This window comes from Callorhinus ursinus, unplaced genomic scaffold (assembly GCF_003265705.2).
Source record: "Callorhinus ursinus isolate GAN/ISIS: 27379988/994484 unplaced genomic scaffold, GSC_fseal_2.0 scaffold20, whole genome shotgun sequence".
Taxonomy (NCBI): domain Eukaryota; kingdom Metazoa; phylum Chordata; class Mammalia; order Carnivora; family Otariidae; genus Callorhinus; species Callorhinus ursinus.
The window spans coordinates 33318915-33334639 of NW_027397082.1; the positions used below are offsets into that span (position 1 = coordinate 33318915).

At 49.1% G+C, this 15725-nt stretch overlaps 1 protein-coding gene and 1 non-coding gene across 3 annotated transcripts; both read right to left on the bottom strand.

Annotated features, from left to right (window-relative positions):
- Positions 1–791: 791 nt before the first annotated feature.
- LOC112831004 (U6 spliceosomal RNA) lies at positions 792–893 on the bottom strand. The gene has a single exon (XR_003210051.1). It is a non-coding gene; the product is annotated as a U6 spliceosomal RNA (small nuclear RNA).
- Positions 894–7753: 6860 nt separating this feature from the next.
- ZNF488 (zinc finger protein 488) lies at positions 7754–15712 on the bottom strand. 2 transcript variants are annotated; one of them, XM_073904557.1, is made up of 2 exons: positions 15587–15712; positions 7754–9606 (listed from the first exon to the last, which is right to left on the bottom strand). In XM_073904557.1, the coding sequence occupies exon 2, from the start codon at positions 9447–9449 to the stop codon at positions 8478–8480; it is 972 nt and encodes a 323-aa protein (XP_073760658.1). In that variant the 5' UTR covers positions 9450–9606; positions 15587–15712; the 3' UTR covers positions 7754–8477. The 2 variants fall into 2 exon arrangements, with proteins under 2 accessions (XP_073760658.1, XP_073760659.1); XM_073904558.1 differs by lacking the exon at positions 15587–15712 and adding an exon at positions 10240–10359.
- Positions 15713–15725: the final 13 nt, after the last annotated feature.

The following is a 15725-nucleotide window of genomic DNA, read 5'->3' on the forward strand; positions in this document are numbered from 1 at the left end:
TCACCAGCCCCCTCCCCCGGTCCCAGAGAGTTGTGGAGACTAAGCATACCCCTGGGTCACCAGCAATATCTAGGGATTTCGCCACCTGGAAAACCTTGAACCAACCCTGTCTAAATAGGAAAGCTCTGATAGAAAGCCTTCCAGTTCCTCTTCCTTCTGCTAAATTCAACTAAGATTAAGTGGACGATCGAATGTTAGCAGTGGCACAGATACTGGGATCTCACCCTTTTCTTCATTAGACCTATTAACATCGGGGCAGATGTGTGACGCCCCTACATGCTTACATTCTAGAGGTTCTCTCTCCTCCCTCTTCCTTCCCACCCTTCCCCACACACAGCTATCTGATGATCACCTAAATCAAACAATGGTTCCTCTAGGTGGTAGAATCAGGGGTCATATTTTAACTTTTTTTTCTCTTTATACTTTTCTTTTTTTCTTAAACCCTTATAATAAGCATAGATCATAATTTTCAAATGCAGCAGTCATTATTCCAAAAATGAAATAAATAAAACAAATTATATCTTGAGTCACTAACCATACCTTAGTGATCACTAGTGACTGCTTATTTTTTTCCAAGGGTTTTCCTTTGATATCATTTGGATTTCCTTGATTTACACAACTGACATTTATTGACAGTTGATTTTGTCTAAGGTGTCAGGCTAGGTGCTGGGGGTCAGCTGACGGCACAGATCTCCATGGGTCTTAAATAGGGGAAGGGGTGGGGCAGCTCTTAGGGTGGATGACATACATAGTTCTCTTCTGAGCCTCACAGTGCATGGACAACAATTTTTTTTTTAATGGAACACATCATGAATTTGTGTGTCATCCTTGCGCAGGGGCCATGATAATCTCTGTATCACTGTGATTTGTGTGGATGTGCTGCCGAGACGAACAATGGACAACCATTCTTACCATTTCTGCAGGAGTCAGCTGACACTCAGTTAAGCTCACAAATTCACAGGAGGTCATACAGGTAGCACAATGGACACGTGTCCTCCTTTAGGCCACCCAACATATGCACCCCCTTTGAGTGTTCGGAGAAGCGCTCCCCATATGAACCTGTGGGAAACAGACTCACTAAGAGCAGTGAGGTGTTTGGGAGCCCAGGTTCCATCTTGAACCTGTCCCGGGGGAAAGGCCAGGCCAGGCCAGCCACTTCCCAGCTGCGCAACCCTGGGCAAGTTGCTTCACCTCTCTGGGCCTTGGTTTTTTCATCTGGACAATGAGAGACATAATAGCACTTTCAGGGCTATGAAGATGAAATGAGCTAATCCAGTGTCCAGCCAATGTCATCTGACACCGTTTCCCCCGCCGTCAAGCTGGACACACCGGAAGTTCACTTTCCCAGCACCCTGGTCACCAGGGTATGGGCACGATGTCCTTCCTGGGCCAATCAGAGGTTCCTGTGCAGAATATTTCATCTGTTTAAGCAAGTTAAATGTTTAAGCAAGTGGGAGCTGGGCAGCAGCAGTGGTCAGATGCCTAGTGTGCAGGGCCGCGGAGTCATGACCCCACTCAGCAGGGGTGGCAGCAACGTCCTCCGGAGCCGGTCCCCCTGCCTGACCGTGGCTGAGGTCCTGCTGAGTAGCTCGTTTTTCCTGCCCACTGTCCACCCTGAGCCCTCAGCCTGCCTATCCAACGCTGGGTGCAGGCCAGGCTCCTCTCAAGTCATCCTCTTCTGCTTCCATCAACCACAGACTTTTTTTTTTTTTTTTTTTTTTTTACAACAAACTGCACTGTCTGTTGCAGCTGGGCTAGGGGACAGGTGAGCTTTGAACCCATATCTGTCTGGCTCCAAAGACCCTGCTGTTTCTACCACATCATGAAGAGGCCCTGGGAAGAGGGCCTGAAGTGGGAGAAGTAGACCAAAAGGGTCCTGTTCAGACCAAAGAGAAAGGGTCAGTGTTTCTGAGGTGGTTTCCTTGCATTGTTACCTGCTTGGAGACAGAAGACTGGAGAAAGAGGAAAAGGAAAACAAAATCCCACCAGGTCTCTCTTCCGGTGGCAGAGCCAGGTGACCCACAGCTGCCTAGGAGCCTCTGCTCCAATAGACTACAGACCCCTTGAGCTCTTGATGTCCCAGTATGAGCTCATCACCTCTACCTTCTCTCACCTTGCCTGGCCAAGGCCTGCTTCTGTCCCCAAGGCCCCATCTTGTGCAAAGCCACACCTCCCTCCTGAAATTAGAGCAGAGATCTGAGAGCTAACCCCAAATCCCTCCTCTCTACCCCCACCCCACTGTGTCCACACAATCACCAGGATAATGAGTTGTCTGAGTTAATTGCACTCTGCTCTGGGCCCACCTGCCATTCCCCCTCCCTTATTTTGGGGTCCTGGCTTGGTTCTTAAATCCCCACCACAGAGTCCTACCCCCATTTCTGTGGCCCAGCCTGGAGTCAGGGCCACTGCTCTGCCATGCAACCTTCTCAGGTCTCCCCCTGCTTGAGGCCCACTGCCCCCAAGGCACCCACTGACCTGCAGTGAGAGGTGCTGGGGCCAGCCTGTCCTCCCCATCTCCCAAGGTAATCCCAGCCCACAAACAGCCTGGACCTTCACCATCAGGATCCTTGCTGGAGACTTGTCCAAAGTCCAAGGTCCAGCAGGAGCCAGGGACCACAATGGAGCATCAGAGGGGAAGACCCCAGCTCTCCTTCCATCTCACCCTCCTGCTTGCCCACACAGCCCAACACGCAGCCGTGTTTGCATGTTTGCCTGTCAGTGAGGGCCTTGGTTATCCACACAGCTTGAATGCAATGAGAGAACAAGGCTCAGAATAAAAGGATGCAACCCCAATCACACTTGTGGGCAAAGAAACCTGCCTAAGGTGATTCCCACTGGAGGGCACCCGTCTCACACCTCCTGGGTCCTATAGGATTAGCGGCCATCTGACCTGAGGACCTCCTTGCCTCCTTGCTGGTGAGGGTAGCTGTCAGTGAAAATAGCTTGCTAATGCAAGCGGCTTAGAATAGCAAGGGTATCAGAGGCCACTGACTTCCTGTCTCCTGCCCCAGGAAAACACGACAGCCAGGGAAGAAAATGTTAAATTTAAGGAACCCCAACCCTCCTCCCAGAATGTACTGCCTCCCCAGCCCCCATTCAAAATAGGTTTCTGGAAATTCTCTCCTAGGAAGTGGCGCAAATCAAAATGCTACCCTGGGGAGCATAATTTATTTTAAAAAATAAAACATTTTTTTCCTATGGGATTCATCTCTTACTATATGATTTTTAGTCCTCTCTCATGACTTCTACTACAAAAACAAAAACAAAAACAAAATTATGCAATTAACCAGGGTATATAAAACCTTCTCTCAAGAGAAGTGGCCTGCAGGGGAGGCCCGCTGCCTCCAGGGGGCGCCAGCACCTTTCAAGGAAAAGGAGGATGCACCCTTCACCTTGGAACAACTGGTGAGGTTCAGCCCTCTGTGGGAGGTTCTCTTCTTGTGCCCAGAAGAATAGGGCAGTTTGTGTGAGGTTAGCAGGGCTGGGCCCAGCACCCAGCCTCTTCCAAGTCTGGATACATAATAGATTCAGGGGTCTCCAGCGGGTCGCTCCTCCCCCTCACCATCACCATCACCACTAATGTGCTTCTTTAAGTCCATGCTATTCTGGCCATCAGCTTTTAAAAACCAACTGAATCACTAATTTCACATACAGTACTGATTTCTAGCCTCTCTCTCCCCCTTTTTCTTTTTTACAGTTTCTTTTTTTTTTTTTATACTATGTTGAATAGCAGTGGTGATAGTGGACATCCCTGCCGCGTTCCTGACCTTAGGGGAAAAGCTCTCAGCTTTTCCCCATTGAGAATTTCTAGCCTCTCTTGAGGCCTGCATTCAGCCTGGCACTAAAGAGACTTCCCTCACCCAGGACACAGGAATTCTAGGTGTCAGACCCACCCTCCCTCCTCTTCTCCCTGTCCCTAAGCCCAGTGGACTTCACTCACGTTCATTAATCTAATTATAGAGTCATTTGAGTAGGATGCCCTGTCTTTACAGTGTAAGATTTAGGAACTGGCCAGAAGCTGAAATCCAGGATCCTGGCCTTGTTAGGGTTTTACTTCTCCAGATAAAAGTGGGTGGCGGGGGAGGGGGGGAGCAGATTTTGGTTATAATTGAGAACTAAATGGACCTGAATTCAAAATGTCTTATTTCAGCCTCATTAGCACATTTTGGGGACTCTTATAAATCTTAATTGAATGGCTGCTGCTTGGGAGATTAAGATAGACATTGCCATTGTCCCAGCCACCAGAAGGGATTTTCCCTCGCCTAGTCCAAGAAATTAGCCAAGCCTTTCTGTTCATTGACTCGGTGGTTTCTGTGTGACATCTGTAATGACAACGTGGCCAGCAAAGCACCAAGGCCCAAGATCTGGAAGAGGGGAGGAGCCTGAACACATTGGAGGACAGAGACAAAGACACCAGTGCCCCATGGGGAGACTAAGTGACTCTCAGGGAGGCCACCTTCATAGGCAGGGCACATTGGGGGAACTTTCTGTGAATTTGAAAGACAGGGGAGGAATTTGAAAATGACAGACTGCATATCTTACCAGAACCACAGGATCGGGGTGCAGAGTAGATTTAATTAGATATAGAGAATTTAAGGAATGTGATCATTCTTACCCCAGACTTAAAGAGGAAAGTTCTCACCTGCTGATGTGATTGATGTTTTGTGGTGACATCACCAGCCAACTCTTAACTAGTATGGAAGGTGGCAGACGGAGATTGGGCAAAGTCATGATTCAGAGTGACTACTCTGGAAGGGCAGGAGAGAAGAAAGGATGGGGCAGGATTTGACCCCCAAGGGGACTTTGGGAACCCAGCCTGGTGACAAATAGGAGCTGCCATGTTCATAAACTGTAAGTCATCGTTTCCATAAGTCATCTTGGAGTTTGTCGATTTCAATGGCTGCCAAGCAACTTGCATGTCCATTAGTTTTATTAAAATAAAAAAGTTGGGGTAAGACGTTCCATTACACTTCTTCATAACTTTTATTTGGTTAGCTTTATTATTTCTCAAAATGTCTCTCTTGCTTGAAAATGATGGGGTCACTGCTAGTAGTAATTCTGCGTGTGGCTACAGACAATGGTCTTAGAGGCGTGTGGGCAGGTCAGGGAAGATGCCCAGGCTGACATTTCAGGGGTTCTGGCCTTGACCTCACTGCCACTTGCCCTGCATCACTTTGCAGGTCTGATCACCAGTGGACCTCAGTGCTCATCGCTATAAAGTGAGAGGATGCAGGAGAACTCTAGAGTCCCCTTCCATCCCAAATTTCAATTCTTAGTATAGTGCACTTGTGCCTTTCAAAGTGATTTCACAGAAATATGGACCAATCCAATAAGCCAGAAGAGGACAGCTGTGCACACCATCTGATCGATGTCAAAACACTTATGAGCAGCTGATTCAGGGTTTGTCAGGGGTGAGACTGGAACCAGGCATCTCATTCATTCATTCATTCCTTCATTCAACAAATGTCTGTTAACATCTACTACATTCCTGCATTGTTCTTCCTGCTGGGGATACAGCAGTGGACAAAACCAAAAATCCCTCGTGGAGCTTATGCTCCAGTAATGGGAGAGACACAGTAAATAAGACAAATCAGTAAACTGGTGTAGCATACAAGATAATAGAAAAATGTTCAAGGAAAGGGTGATAGGAAATGTGGGAGTGTATGCAGGATGCAAGGCGCAATTTTAGAAGGGGTCAGTGCCTGACCCTAGATCCTATTTTTAAACCATCCATGATGCCATGTAACCACATGCTGAGCAAATGCATGGCAGGCTGGGAAGGATGTGAGCTCACAGTTGGGTGGTCCTGGGACCTTATTCTTGCACCATTTCTCCTAAACCTATGATCTTAGAAAAGACGCTTCACCTCTTGGAGCTTAGTTTCTTCTGCAGTAACATGGGAATTAAAAATCTACCTCCTGTGCACGTCAGGCAGATTCAACGATGTACGTCAGTGCATCATGTGGAGCTTCAGGTTCACACTCCAGGGAGCACCCTTTCCTTACCCACGTGGGATGGCAGGGGAAGGAGGCTCCTCAAAGCTTCAGCCCCCTTCTGTGGGGAAAGGGACCATCCTACAAAGCGTCCCATGTCTCTCTCAGGGAGGGGGCTTCCAAACCTCCCTGCAAGAATGGAGGTGCTCTGTTGGTGCCTGCCGCGAGCACTGCTGGCTCCTTCCAGATGCAGAGGCTCCTTCAGGGGGTCCTCTCCTCTCCTCCAGCCCACCCTGCCTTCTGCAGCCAGAGGATTCCTCAAAGTGCCTCTCAGACCCAGGCTTCCTGTGTCCTGGGCCAGACTCCTGTCCTTGGAAGCCTTCCTCCATCTCCATCTCAGAGGGCCACCATCTCACTCGGTTCTCACACAGGCCTTGTAGCATCCTACAGCACTGTAGCTCTGGGCCCCTCCTCCCCAGCCACCGCCCTCCATCTGAACCTCCAGCACCTGCTGGACTTTGATGATCTGCTCTTCTCCCCACTCCTCAGGAGGACTCTGGGAGCACTGTCCTCCCCTCCCACAGGTCTGATGTGGGCCTGGTCCCATGTGCCTGGTGCCCCACACAGGCCTCTGTTTGGCATCTGTCACACTGTACGCTAGGCTGCGTACCCTGAACAAGGACCATGGGCAGAATTCAGGGGCCTCCCCCCAGGGCCTGGCACCAAGCCTGACACAGCAGGGTGCCTGGGGAGGTTAATAAATGAGTGAATAAATGGCTGGCTATGGGTGGAGAATGGATGGGTGTGTGGGTGGAAGGTGAGGGGAGGGTGAATCAGGGGGATGGGGGTAGGGTGGGCCAGGTGGGACCTGCTGCTGCCTGCACCAGGTTGGCACATGGAGAGGGAGAGAAGAGGTCGAGTTTGGGGGCTGTTTGGATGGCTCACTGGCCGCTGTCTGAACGCCCCCACCAGCTCCTTCCCAACCACAGCCTGAGCTCTGTGCCAGAGGCCCCACCAGAGGGTTCCAAATTGCAGATCAAATGAGCATGTCCCGAAAGGGAAGTGGAAACCAGTCAAAAGAACTCACTGACTCGAAAGAACTCCCAGCTGATGGCCTTCACACAAACTGGCCTGAGTTATATCAGAGTTTATGACCTGAGGTTTGCAAGGACAAATGCAGATAAACAGAACAGTTACTGAGAGAAACACAACATGCAGTAGATATTGGTAGCCAGAACTCTCTTAATTCTCACAGTGTTTTAAGCCTAAGCCGTTGTACACGATCACTTCCTGAGAGCTAAGGGGTGTGTGGGTGGGTGGGTGTGTTGTTCCTTTTGCCCCCTTTCATGAATTCAGAATGTGAAGAAGTGTTGGTTGAATTATTGGTCCCAATTCTTCATGCCCCTGCAGGAGGATTTCACATTCGCTCCCTCATCATGGCTTCACTGTGGGCAGCATGCACATATCACCCATTTACTTTGGGCTTGGCCATTGACTTGCTTTGGCTGAGAGGATGTTAGTAGAATTGACCCAAGGGACGCCTGGATGGCTCATTCGGTTAAGCATCTGGCTCTTGGTATCAGCTCAGGCCATGATCTCAGGATCTTGAGATCAAGCCCCATGTCGGGCTCCACGCCGAGCATGGAACCTGCTCAAGATTCTTTCTCTCTGCCCCTCCCCCCACACTCTCACACTCTCTCTCTCTCTCAAAAAAAAAAAAAAGAAAGAAAGAAAGAAAAAGTGACTCAAGCAGAAACCTGAGGCTTGCTTGTGTATTTGGATTTTCCTTCTTGGGCTCTTGGCATAAACATGAGAGAAGTATTATCTGGGAAGCCCATCAGTCCTAGAGTAAAAGATGAACTTAAAGATAGTTTGTGATCGGAGCCAAGCCCAGCCAAGACCAACTCAACCCAGCCAACCCATAGACCCTCGAGTGAGAAATAGATGCTTTGAGTTGTCTGCCACTGAGATTTTGTTATTTAACAACACCTGACTGATCTGGACAATAATATCATTTCCTCAGTGATCACACTGTGCCAAGTGTTATGCTGGCTATTTTCCACACACCTTCCCACGTAACCCTGACAACATCCCTAAGACACAAGTGTCACCTTCCCCATTTACAGATAAGAACACTGGTGCTCAGACGATTAAAGCAATGTGTCCAAGGTCAGGGCTAATATGTGAAAGATTTGAATCCAGGTTTGTTTGCCTCCAAAGCTCATGCTGTGTGCCAAACTTGTCTCCACAAGAACAAACAGAATGGTGACAGGAGCAGGGCCTCCACTTCATGCTTCATAGTCCCAATGCCCTAGGTTAACAAAGCATATCATTTTATTGCATGACTTTATTTCCATCAAAACACATCACAGCTGAGGGCTCTCTTTTTCAAATGATGACCAAGGTGCTCGTGTATGAACTCCAATGCAGACAGCCCTGCAGACAACTCTGACCAGCTTTTTCAAAGGAAATACCGGCAAGCCATCTCCGGCTCATTGCCAAATCTTAGAAGCTGCCCCTACAGGTTTGCTCCACGGTCACCGGCTAACTGTGAGAAGTCATGTGCCGAGACAGATGGTGGCGCTCCCGGAAGTATTCATGGCAAATGGGACATGTGAGGGCCTCTTCCCTCAGCTTCTTAGAATGTAGGTCAGGCCCTGCATGCTCCTTTTTGTGGTGGGACCGCATGTGGAAGACCAGGTCGGAGGTCAGGCGAAAGGACAGGTTGCACTTTGCACACCAGTTCTGGGTGGACAGGCCCAGGGAGGTGAACGTGGGTCGCAGCAGAGCCCAGGAGGCAGGAGAGGAGGATGATGAGGGTGTGGGTATCTGGCCAGTGGCATGCTTTAGCCACAGTGTGGGGGCACCCATGAAAGCACTACAGATGGGAACATTTTGTGGCAACATTTGCAGGTTCCAGAAATCACCCACCAAAAACTTAGAATTTGAAAGTTGACCCCAACAAGGGACATCTACCGTGTTGATGAGTCCCAACAGCTCCCCAAGGGCATCTGCGTGTCCCTCTGCCTGGAAGACAGAGGTTGGCCCAGGTCTCCCTGTTGGACACCTGGCTGGTTTGCTGAAGGCGCTTCTCGGTTCCCCTTGGGCTCCGCTGGGCCAAGAGAAGACCTTGCTGCCAGCTGGATCCCTGGGGATCTCCTGTGTCAGCTGCTGGGGGACAGGCTGTCCTGTGGGGTTACCATGCTCCCTCTCCTTGGCCTGTGTACCCTCCAGCCTCTTCTTGAGCTGAGGCACCTCCGTGAAGGCACTCTGCCCCTGTTCCCAGGACACCTTCTGGGCCATTGGCTTTCCCAGTCTGAGTTTGCCTGGGGTTGCTGACAGCACCAGCTCAGCACAGGCCTCATGCTGGCCCCCACCACCTGTGGCAGCCTCAGAGCCCAGGTGGTTGGTTTTCTCCAGCAGCACTGGCTTGCAACCCCTGCCATGGTCGGCTTCACTAAGCCGCCAACTGTTTTCAGCTGAAGAGCTCCGCACAGCACCCTTCCCAGCAGCCATGCTAACCAGCAGGGTGTGAGCCAGCTGCCAAGGTGGATGCTCCAACAGCTGTCAGTCTTCAGGGGCTTTGGTGTTCCGGAGGGCTTGACCCAGGGAGGAGCCGTGAGACTGGAGCGCTCCCCTGTTGGCTGCGCCAGCACACTTGGACCACAGGACACTGCACAGAGAGGAAGCAACAGCAGTGAGACATGCGCTCCTCATCTTTGCTGTGTGCATCCAAAGAAGCCTGACTACTACGGATGCAGCAGCTCACCCTGACTTGGAGCACTGTGCCACCTGCTTTCACCTCCAGGACTCCATCAGGGAGGAAGGACCATGCCACGTGACCCTGCCACCCAAGGGTGAGGCTCAGCACTGCCCCTGCACCTGCCAGCATCGAGGCAGGAGCTGCTGTGTTCCCATAGCACATGACGTGTCCACCAGGCCGTTCCGACCCAGTTGACAAATCTAACGTGTTTGCACCCTGATTTATGAACGTTTTCATTGTTTAGAGTAGTCTTGCAGCTCAGTGTGTCCATTTTTCTTCCACAGAATCAGACATGACAGGACACCGAGCACCTGGGAGCGGAGCTCCTGCAGCACAGGTGGCCAGAGGGTAAAGGCTGGACAATAAAATGCCCAGGCATGGCAGGGTGGGTCTGGGCCCCACTCCCACTCCTGGGGGGCAGCCCCCTCTTCTCCACCTGGCCCTGCCCCTGGAGCAAGCGTGGGTCTGCCCCGCATCCACTCACCAGAGTGCCCACACTTGGTTCTCCTCAGACATTAATCCATTTCCTTCTCCTCTGCTCACCTGTCAACTGTCCTCTTGTGCCAACCTGCTGGACCTACTCAGGTAGACCAGCCTCCACTTTGCCCTGGAGGTGCTCAAGTCTTGGAGGAAAGACACTCACGGCCATATGTGAGGTGGCACTGAGGAGGAGAGAGTGCCATCAGCCCTGCTGGGGAAGCTTTCCTCCCTGCCCTTCCCTAATCAACTCCACCAGCCAATTCTTGAAGCTAGGACACCCATCTTCAGGCCTCCCCCTGCCCACTCTCCCCCAGCTGGTGAGCAGCACTGGCTGAACCAGACTCACATGCACACATACACACACATCTTTGCTCACCCACTCAAATACACATACACTTACAGAAACAAACACATAGACACACATACATATACTCACATATACACACTCATACACACACATACACTCACACTTAAATACACACACACACACACACACACATATTTCCCCCCAATCCATCGCTTTCTCCCCCAGCTCTTCCTCAGGCAGCCCTCCAGATGACAATTTAGAACCACAGGATGTCTTTCCCAAGCCTGGGCAGGCACCCATGCTACTGCCCTCCGGGCCCTGCTGCACCCTGCACCCCTCTGCAGACAGGCCCACTGGGCTGTCTTCTCAGCTCGGGCAACCTCTGCCAACCACAGCCATGTAGACCCAGTCATCAGAAATGTCCAGAGTGCCCTGAGCCACAGATGTGACAACTCTGTTTTCAGCATTCAAATCTGGAACATGGGATCTTACTGCAGGATGAAATCTTTACTACCAGGGATGCTTCATCACGTAAACATAGAAGTGACCGTTTATAGAGTATGTAGGTGAACACATGCCAGAGATGCCAGAGGCGTCATATGCCTTATTGCGTGGAATTTTCACAGTAACCACACGAGGGAAGCCGCACGATTCAACCCAAGGGCGTTCATCTCCAACCTGCTAAATGCCACATTGCTAAATGCAGCGCTGCCTTCCAGCTTCTTGAGACCATTGTGGGTCTGAATTCTGCCAATCACTATATTAGATATCCATCCAACTCCATGTTCCATCAATTTTATTATTCAAATCTTAATAATAATAATGGGACCAACAGGAGGAGGAGAAAGAAAGGGAGATAAAATAATAATAAAATAATAATAATAATAATAATAATAATAATAATAATAATGAGAAAGAGAAGAAAAGAAGGTGACGAGGGTACTGAACTGAGTGGGGACCTTTGGTATGACCAAGCTCCCTGAGGCTCACCTCTCTCCCATGCATCAGCACTGCTGGGCTAAGGTCACTCAGGCAAGTGCAAATAATGTCCTACAACACTCTGTCTGGGGCTCCATCTAACCGGTCCACTCTGTCTGTGACATTGCCAGATGGAAGCCTCTCAAAGAGGAAAATGATGTGTGTCTGACGTGGCCTGTCCCAAGTGAGCCTGTGCCAGCTCCTGATGCCCATCTCTTCCTGTCAAACGACTCACAGGCCCTTACCCACGGTCAACATCAGACTCTGGGTCTCATTGAGCTCCAGGCTTCATGCACCTCTCCTGTGATCCACCTCTCAGATGACCTGTGCAGATGCATGATGTCATCTCTGGGGTCACATCATGCCCTGGCCAGTGAGTTCTGGGTCAGGAGACTGCACGCACAGCTGCTCGGTGCTGCCTTGCTCCTTCTTCCTATGTGGACCGACTAATGCCCTTTGCAATTGGAGGATGGTTCTCTGCCAGACATTCCGGTGAATCTATGCAGCCCTTGTTCTCCTTGCTCCCATGCAATGTTAAGGGACCCTTTGCTGTCCCTCCACTCTCCTCAATAGCCTCAATTCATTCTGAGCTCTCACCCCCTGACACGATCTGCTCATCCTCCTCACTCTGTTGTGTGTGTCCTGATAAGGGTTCTCTTATCCTCCTTGGATCTTTTCAGTCTGAGCTTAGCAAGGAACTCCCTGAGCCACACAGACATCTTTCAGTAACACCCCATGGTCTTCCTATTTAAAGGACCTGATTTCAATCCCAGACTCTCCAACATTTCTGAGCCCTTAGATCATGGGATTATAAGTGACCTTTGAGACCTTCTGAGTCTGTGCTCCCCAAGTTTACGTGGTGTCTGACCAGATCCATCCTTCCTTATCATTTAGGATACTTCTCCCTCAGGCTCTCAACCTTCCTGGGCCACCAGTGAGGATTCCTCCAACAAACACAAGAAGGGCTACATTCTTGGAAATGAAGCCTTACTCACTTCACAGTGTTACAAGCACATGTATCTTTGTTTATTACCCATTTCCAGGGCACCGAGTGCAGACTCTGATCATTCTTTCACCTGGCCACGTTCTGTTCATGCTATGGCCAGGCCATCTCATGTTATCATCAAGCCGTGTATCACATAGAGGATAAGTGCGTGGGCTCTCACATCGGATGCCTCGACCAAACCCAACTCTGCTCTTACCAATCCTGTGACCACGGGCAAGGTGTTGATCCTCTCTCTGCCTATTTCCTCATCCAAAAAAGGACCCTTTCTTTCTAAAAAAAAGGATCACCTTGATGCCTACTTCATCCAGTGGTTGGTAAAGATTAGACGGATTAAGGTATCTGAAGTGTTAAAGAGCCGGGCTCAATAAATGTTAGGTAGCATTAATTTATTCATTAGTATCACACTAGTGCAAAGGGCAAGAGTCAACCACCTGGCTCACTTTCCTCTACTCATGTGCTCCCAGGAACCCGTGCACAGTAGTGTGTAATGAGTGACCAAATGGCCTGCCTGTTTTCCTCCTTCCCCCTTCATTCACAGAAGAAAGAACTTTTAGTCAACAACCAGGTGACCTCTTTTTCCTGAGGTATCTGAAGGTACTCTCCAACCTCTGTCAGCTGGCCAGCCTCCAGCCTATCCAAGCTGCATCTTACTCAGAAACTGGATCTTATTCAGTGATACCATGCATACCACCAACTAGTGTCTCCTGTGTCTGGCTTCCTCTTTAGCTAAAACAAACAAGAGCAGATAATATCTCCTGTGCTCTAATCCTTTGGTTTCCCTAGACTTTGGAGATGCTTCTCAGACCATTCTGGAAGGTTCCAGGGGATAATTATCTATCCACCTCTTCTACATATGGATTGTGACATCCTGGGTTTTCCTGAATGGGAAATACACATGCATCCTCCTAGCTCTGGAACCCTGAGAAAATTAAAACTGGAGAGCTATCCAGGCTTTCCTGGAGGCTGGTTGGTGATGCCATGGAGCTGGGAGAGAAGAGGTCTTCCTAGCCAATCCCCACAGGCTCTATGTCCGCCTATACCCCTTCAGCAGCAATGCCTCCTGTGTTCAAGCAAAACCAAATGCAGGATTCCCAGAATGCAGACAGACACCAGGCCCATAATGCAGTCTGCTGGAGTCCTAACACAACTTGGCCATGTAGACCAAGCCCAGTGGCAGCCTTCCGGGGAAAGTCCATGGCTTGTATATCAAACTGCTCAGCCAGACTCTACCTGATGCCAATAATAGCATCATTATCTACTAGAAAGGAGAGATACAGCCTACTCAAAGAAGGAAAGGAAATTTAAAAAGCATTGCAGCTCAACACAAAACCTTGAAAAAATCTTTTTATTGTGATTATCTGTTTTAAAGAAAAGTTGTCACTTCTTGGCTTTCTGAAAAAGAAATCTGCTAAGCAAAGCAGACATGATGGTTTTAAATCATTTGCAAAGCATCCCTTTCATCCCACCCCTCCAGAGTTCTGATACAGTGGAAGTCAGCGGTACAATGATTTAAAAGTCAATTTGACTCTTAAATGCAGAAAACAACCTCCCGAATCAAAGTTCCATGCATATACTTAAGAATTTGTCCAACATTCTTTGATTTAAAATGAAAAAATTCTTTCAATAAACACATTGCAATCCTCTTCGGTCATATTTCATTTTTGTTTGTGTGATTTATGTAATATCACATTTCCTTTCCCATAACAACTGAAAAGTCAAATGAACTGAAATATCATTAAAAATCATAATAAACCAAAAGGTTAAATTCTTGATTAGAAAAAAACTTCTGTGTTAGGTGGTAATTAATAGCTTTAAAAACAAACAAGTTTATATATATATGGTGTGTGTGTATGTGTTTGAACATACAGCTATATGTCATAAAAATATCATAAAGCAATGAAATCACGTCTCACTGGGAAAATCACATTTTTAACAAGAAGCAAACATTGCTTTAATATGCAATACTTCTACTTTATTCCCCCCAAATTAATCGGATTTGTTTTTCTAGATTTCTTCACTTAGTATGTGTCTAAGACAATCCTTGATACTAAGATGAGGGTATTTTCAACTGTGGTCCTACCTAATGTACACAAAAACATTAATCTTAAATGCCACAATAATTGCTATAAAATGCCTGTCTGATTCAGCATAATTATGGAACTTAAATTCTGCACATCAGCAGCACTGGCAAGTATCTATTTTAGAAATACACAGTTAATTTCATATTTTAACTCTCACTTAATGGTTTCACATGAAAAGCCCTGACCTCTCTATTGTCTTCCCACAAGTAAGCTCTGAATTCCACCCCTTCCCTCCCTATCAACCTGGCCTTACACTATTTCCAAGGAAGGATGGTGTGGGCCCCAGTGTCCCCTCAATGTTTCTGCAGGATTTAGCTTCCTGGTGTGCTGTCTGTGCCTGTTACTACAGGCAAATGTCAAGAAAACGACTCAATCAATGCCTTGTCTCTAAAACCAAGTATTTTCTTCCGGCTCACCCTAAATCTCAGATATTTATAACTAGATCATTTATGTATTTTTCCCAAAACAGGCACTTGAATGCCCCCTTTGGATGTAATCTTTTGGAGAAAGGATCTGGGACAGATGCACCATTATTACCCTAGTGCCGAGCACAAGCTCCGGCTGAGTATAACAGAGCAGCACAGGATGAGAGAGGATGGGTGGATGGATAGATGGAAGAATGAGAGTCATCCTAGGAGAAAGAAAAAAACATCAAAAGGCAGAATTCCTGGGGCGGGGGGTGGGGGGGGGGGCGAAGGGAAAGACCAAGAGAGAGAAGGAAAAAGAGAAGGGGTAGGGCAGGGAAAATAGGTAATGAAGAAGAGGCAGACAAGAAAAAGTGAGATAGACGACGGAGAGAAACAGGAAGAGACAAGGAGACAAAAGACAGAGGCAGAAGGCAGGGACTGGGGGGAACGAGGAGAAAAAAGGGGTAGGGGGGCGAGATGAAGGAAGCTGGCGCCCGAGGGGAGGAAAGAACAGGGCAGTCAAGGGCAGGACTGCGCACTCTGCCCTGGGGAAAGGCCAGCAGAAGTGGGATGAATCGCGCCCCCCACGTCCACTCGCCGCCTGTCCCAGGTGCAGGACGGTGCGTCTCACCTCGGCTCTCCCGCGGCGCTGGGCGCTGGAGAGGCGCTGGCAGCCCAGACCGCTTCCAAGTCCGACCGCACCGCACAGGAGTCGGAACCTGGCGCGCGAACCCCGGGGGCCGGCCGGGCCCCGCCCCCCCGGACTGCTC

Excerpts from the sequence above, each read along its gene's own strand:
- ZNF488 (XM_073904557.1), bottom strand. The coding sequence starts at position 9,449 with ATGGCTGCTGGGAAGGGTGCTGTGCGGAGCTCTTCAGCTGAAAACAGT.